Below are 6,556 nucleotides of genomic sequence, written 5' to 3' on the forward strand. Positions count from 1 at the left end.
TGGGAATAGTCTTCCTCTTCATTTTCCTTAAGCATTCATATTAATGGGCAGTGTACATGTAGACAGAAACAAAAATAATTGGATATACTTTAAACTTTGAATTAAAAATAAACTATTGGCACTATACCTGTTACAGAGGTGTACTTCAACCCTCAGCCTTAGATTGTATGTGCTTATAATTTTCTTTTTCTTTTTTTTTTCTTTTTAATTTTCTTTTTCTTATCTAAGTTTTAATTAAGAAATACCTTTCTCCCCAGCAGCCTTTTAAAGTCTGGTTGTAGTCTCTTTTATCAGCATCTGGATTGATTATAGTACTGAACACTGTTTGAAATGCTCAACCGTAGTTCTGAGTAAATACAGTACGTTGGTCAGAAATTAGTGCTACAGTACAGGGTAGTTTTTTTTTTTTTTTCTTTTTTTGGCGGGGGGGCTTCATGCTTCCTGTTCACTTGTCACCTAACATTAACTCATCACTTGTTTGGATCTTCACCCCAAATTAATATCCGTAACTAAAAATTTGAACTTCTAGGGCAGCACAACCAAAAGTGCCACTCTTCACACACTGTGCCAGATAATGCTTAATTACTCCGGAGCACCAGTGCAGGCATGTGCTCTCCTTATCTCTGTTTCTGCATCTGTAAGGCATGACACCCTAGAGTACTGTGCATCACAGACCCATCACAAAGCAGGACCCCCCCCCCCCACCTGGTTCTCCAGTATTTGATACTCCTTAATACTGTATAGGCCGTTCCTCCATGTTCTCCCCCCACCCTCCCTTATACTAGGGATTGAACTCATGAACTCACTGAACTACTTGCCCCCCAGGTGTTTTTGAATGATTTTATTTGTAGGACAGTGTCTTGCTGACTTGCCTGGGCTGTAATCGTCCAGTGTCACTCTGTAGAGTGCTGGGATATATAGGCGTATATCACCATTCCAGATAGAGCTTTTCAGCATTGCTGGACCACCATCCTTTAATAAGGACCACAGAACAGTTTTTACATTTTTAAGTGTTTCGAGGAAATGAAAGCAAGTATTTTGTGACACAATAATTACCAAGTTCCTATTTCACTATAAGGTTTTACTGCACCCGAGTCACACTCATTGGTTGACATGCCACTGCTTTGGTGCCACACAGAAGAAGGACTTTGAGGCTGGCGAGGCCTAAAGTATTTACTGCCTAGCTCTTCACAGAAAGGATGAATGAGTGTAACTAGATACACATGAGTCCTGTTTCTTTTGTTTGTATTCAAGCTTTAAGTATGTTCAGTAAGAATTTCATTTGAGTTTTGAGAACTGTAGGCCACCTTCTTTGTTTTAAACATAAAAGTGGAGAGTTTTTAAGTCTTGAGTATTGCACATTAGATTTGAGTGATTATGTCAAATCTTCTTAATTGTGTAAATAAAGCCAGAAGAGATGACTTGTGGTTTTTCTCATTTAATGTTCTAAAATCATTTTCTCCCAAATAACATTCTTGATTTTTGAAAATTGTTCATTCCTTTGTTCGTTTGTTCATACAGTGTCTCAGACCCATTCTGATCCTCCTGTCTCAGCCTCCCTAGCCCTGGGATTGCAGGCTTGTGCCACCTTGTCTGGTTTCGTGGGCTTGCATAATGTTCTGGGGATTAAACCTGGCTTCTTGTGCTTGCCAGGCAGGTGCTTAGACCATTAAGCTATCTCCCCAGCCCTCCAACCCACTATTCTTGATTTTTCAGCTTCATTATGTTTTCTAGTTAAGGAAAATAAAGGAAACACCTTTAATACTATTTCATATAATTGTTGAAATATGATGCTGAAACCCTCATAAATTTTCTTTTTTACCACAATGTTACCTTGTAGAAAAATGATACCAGCCATGCGTTGGTTCTATAAGCATTCTACTAACTATAGAAGTAACTTTGTTAGGGTGTATTACTAAACAACAAAAGAGCCTTCATTTTAAATCATTTAATAAAATCAGTGCTTTTACAACATTGTTTACATTATGTTTAAAAATATTTTACTGAGAAAATAATTAACTTTGTTTTATTTTTAGGGTTATATCCTGTGTTGTGACCTCATGGTTTAAGTGGGAATAAAGATGAGTATAAGCAGTGATGAGGTCAACTTCTTGGTATATAGATACTTGCAAGAGTCAGGTGAGTACGTCTATAAAGTAAATAGGCCTCAAATTATTTTAACATTTTCAAAGTAATCTCTTCTGCGTTTGAAATTTGTATCAGTCCAAACTGTTGAACTTTGTATGTTTCCTTAATGTCTGGACTGCCATTTTGAAGCTATGTTTTATTGCATGGTTTAACTCTCTGACTCTTTCAAATATGTTGGATTTACATCAGGCAAATATTTGTTAACACTTTGTCTTTCACTTTTCAAAGGACATTTTTTGTTTCAACTGACATTATCACACTTATTTAGAAGAAACACACAAACCTCTCAGATAGTATCAGTTTGCCAATGTATATTCAGTATCCTCATTAATGGTTAGTGGTGTCTTATTGACTTAGCATTTCAAAAGCTAAATTAACTTTTACCAGAATGTTTTTTTGTTATCCCAGTTGATTAAATGTATCAGAACTCTGGTTAATATATTGGGGTGTTTATATATATATATATATATACATTTTTGCAAGTCTTGCAATTAATAGTATATCTCTCAGTGATCATTCAAGTCTTCCAAATGAAGAGGTATAGTTATGAAATAGATCTGCTTATGACAAGGGAAAATGTAAATGGAATAAGAAAAATAATATAAAAATAGAAGGAAAATTGGATACTGTAGAAGGTGAAAAACTTTGCATTTTATTTGTTTGTTTCTTCGCAGTGCTAGGGATTGAATCCAGGACCTTGTGTAGGCAGGCAAGCACTATGCCTCTTGCTACTTCACTAGTCCTTTCTAGTTTTTTTGTTTGTTTGTATTTTTTGTTTTTGTGGAACCAGGGATTGAACTCAGGCCCTTGCGCTTGCCAGGCAAGCGCTTATTCTACTGAGCTGTCTCCTCAGCCCCTAAGTTTGCATGGTAAATGCAAATTGTTAACATGAGGTAGAATCATTTGGGCGTTGACAAATTATTAACTGAAGTTTAAAAAGTATAAGGTTTTATTTAGTACCTAGTTTAAAATGTGATGTGGAAGAAGATAATTCTGTTAGTTGCAGAAGAAAGAAACAGACAGGGGCCCATACTTTTAACACATATTTATAACACATTGCCCTCTCAGTTTATATTTTGAGACTTGAGTCAGGGCTTAGCTACCTGTCCTGTCCTTTACATGGCACACAAAGATGGCTGTAGGATGTAAATATCGTTGCTTACTGAGATGTTCCCTACTGTACACCAGTTCTGATCTTTCTCTTGGGTGTGGGTTGTCTGTTTCCACATTCCCACTACTACTCTCTGAACAGCTGAGATGATATCCAACAAGATAGGAAAGAAAATAAAAAGAAACAGAAAACTGAAATAACCAACAGAGAAAAGTTTGTCATGAAGCTTTGAAATTAGTAGATCTTGGTAAACTGATAGGAAAGACAGATTGAAAGAACACTTCCAAAGACTGTATTAAGTAAAATGATTAATAAAGTGAAAAACGACTGGCATAGTGGTTTTACATGTGTAACATATAAATGTGTTTACTTTTCACCAAAATAGAATTTTGCTTGTCAAAACACTGTGCTGTGGGGCCTGGTGGCACATACCTATTATCCCAGCATTCCTGGAAGTGGAGGCAAGAGGATCAGATCACTCCAAATTCAAGGCTAACCAGGGCTATATAGTGAGTTCAAGGCCAGCCTGAATTGCATAAAGACACTGTCTCAAAAAACAAAAGCAAAACTCTGCTTCCTGCTTCTAAGTCTGTGTTTTAAACCAGAGCTTTAAGCCATTGGATAAGTAAAAAGTATTGTGAAGAATAGACAGGTAGATGCCAAATATAAAAGTATACTGGTCTATCAGAAAGCCAACTGTTTAGGTTGAACCATATAAAATTACTATTATTGGAGAGCATAGACAGTTGAACAACTCACTAGTATCCTATGATTCATTCATCATATGTTCAGGGGAAAGCAAGCAAGCAAGATGAGATCAGAGTATTAGCACTAAGATTTTCCTGCTTCTAAACAAAAAGGTCTACGAATTTATTTTCTTATAATAACATATAATAAAAAGTGGCAGTAAAATGAAATTCTGGTTTAATTCCTGAAAGGATATCTTGTCATTAAATATTATCAAGTCGCCTTACAGTTCCTTATGGGCTCAGAGGAAAACCCTTTTAAATTTCATGTTTATGTAGTTTACAATAAAAGGGATGCAAGAATTATATTTTTTAGAAAATTGCATGATAGGCTGATATGTTTCATGTAAGTCCTTTATTGCTTACTACATTATTAGATATGCTTCTGGTATTTCTTAGATTTTTTTTTTTATACTTTTATGTATTGGTGATGAAGTATGACATTAAGTCAGACCTCTAAAAAAGGAAACACTGGTCCTTGGTAGGTATTGTAGCTTCCTATTTGCATTTTTATTTGTGGGGAAAAGGCAGACACCACTGATGACGTTTCTACTTATGGCAGTTTTTCTAGAAATGCATATTGCCATAAATTTAAGAACTGCCTACATATGTGTTCTAAAGATCAGTCTCTGACCATCTGCCTCAGAATCACTCAGCAAATAATTGAGTGGAGCTTGGAAATCTGTAATTTACAAATGCCGAGGCCTATGAAGTTTGAAAACCATTGATCTATAGTAAGTGGAGGCCAATGAGGACTTGGCAAGAAAATGGACACTAGGTATATACCAGTTTTGTATCTTGAAAGAAAAGCTGTAATTAGTAACTATTCAAGATAAAATACACACACTTGAGATTTAAGAGTATGAACAAAACTCAAGAGGAGCTGTCACTAAAAGTCATGCATATGTATTTGTGGGCAAGAGTGTTGAAGACATGTTTTTCTCATAAAGGATACCAAGAAACATTTATTTGAAATTATTTCCAGAAACAGGAGACATAGTTTTGAGAATTTTGTTGTTCTGTGATCTGAAGACAGACTAAAGATGGAATCCAAAATTTCAACTGTATCAAATTCCCAGAGCAGCTGTAAATCAAGATACTTACACTATATTCTAAAAGCTTTTTCTTGGTTCTGATCTCTAATTACATATTTAAAAAGTTAGTTTTGCAGTTGATTTTAATTTGTATTTACCTGTTCTTTGTTGAATGTAAGACACTAAATACTTAAGCTATATGGTATAAATTGATTTTAAGTTTTAACTGTTTCTCTTAAAAGATTTAAAGCAATGCAAAGAAATTAACCTTCATATATTGGAGCCTTCTGTGTGAAAGAGCACTGAATTCAATTGAGAGATTGTAATTGAGCAGAATATGAACATTTGTGATGGGCTGTGTGCAAAGGCACCCAAAGGCCTGCTTTGTGAAATAAACTGTCCTGTCTCATTGTCTAAGAGCTCTCGGAAAGCCCAGAAACAACCTTCTGAACACTTTATTTTCTTTTGATAAGTATGTGGTTTAGAAATAGTATTTTTTAGGAAGCACTTTTAACATTTGTTTTCTGTAGTAGTTATGACTGCACTAGAATCCAGAGGGGTTAAAACTAGTTTTTTTTAAAATCCTAGATGTTTTACACTATTACCAGTCCAGAAGATACTGTTTGTTTAATGTCTTTTGCCCTCCCTCAAATCATACGCCTTTTCAGCAAATTCCTTTTCCCCCATCTGTAAAGTGTGTTGCTTGTTGAAAGGGGTTCCATTGTGCAACTGAGTAGCCTCTGATGTTGGACAGAGGAACTGTTTGAGATAAACCATCCCCTGGCATATCAGAGCTAATTAAGGCGAAAATGTCTTGATTGCTGAGTTTTTTATTAAGTGTTACAACTTTTTTCATTTTTCTCAGTTTTATCTCTAGAAAGTCACCCTAAGCAAATTACTTTCATCTTCACCCTTTCTCATTCAGCAACTATTTCTTAGGGAGTAAAATTTTTTTCTCATTTGAGTACACTTGATAGTTGAGTTTGATAGGTAGTACTTTAGGTAACAACTGACTTAATTCACTATCCTCCCTTTAAGCCTAAGGGCCTTAACTTGACTGCCCTAATAATTCATTTAGCAACAATATGCTGGTGAGTACTTTGTGGTACTAACTAATATTAGTAGAACCTAATAATTGGAGAAGAGTCAAGCTTGTTGGACCTTCTAAATTTTTCTCTTTTTAAAAATTTTTTAATAGATTGCAAATTGAAAATAAATTATTTACAAACATAAATGAATCTAACAATAAAAACTGTCCAAAATAAAAATGAAGAAAGAATTTACAGATCAGTCATAATAGTTCACTGTGTCAAAACCAGAAACTTATATTCATATAATTAGAATTCTCAAAGTAGAAAGGAGTAGGCAATACATATTTAAAGATTTAAAATTTCTGAATTTAATTCAACTTATAATACCACATTTCCAAGAAAAGTGAACCTTCTGCAAAGACATTTAAATAAAATCCTATCAAGATACACAAAAATGAAATTGACCAAAACTTCTTGTAAAGAAAA

The 6,556-nt window shown here is 34.7% G+C and overlaps 1 protein-coding gene across 4 annotated transcripts in view; it reads left to right on the forward strand.

The window, feature by feature from the left end:
- Tbl1xr1 (transducin beta like 1 X-linked receptor 1) overlaps positions 1–6,556 on the forward strand; it is a 178,314-nt gene that overhangs the window by 131,003 nt on the left and 40,755 nt on the right. For 3 of the 4 annotated variants that reach the window (XM_023699085.1, XM_023699084.1, XM_004639335.2), the window contains one exon: positions 2,037–2,139. The exons of the other annotated variant lie outside the window; for it this stretch is intronic. In XM_023699085.1, coding sequence (XP_023554853.1) covers positions 2,082–2,139 — 58 coding nt within the window. In that variant the 5' untranslated portion in view covers positions 2,037–2,081. The remainder of the gene's footprint in view (positions 1–2,036; positions 2,140–6,556) is intronic. 4 annotated transcript variants of the gene reach the window in all.

The sequence above is a fragment of the Octodon degus genome, unplaced genomic scaffold, assembly GCF_000260255.1.
Source record: "Octodon degus isolate 3935 unplaced genomic scaffold, OctDeg1.0 scaffold00110, whole genome shotgun sequence".
Lineage (NCBI taxonomy): Eukaryota > Metazoa > Chordata > Mammalia > Rodentia > Octodontidae > Octodon > Octodon degus.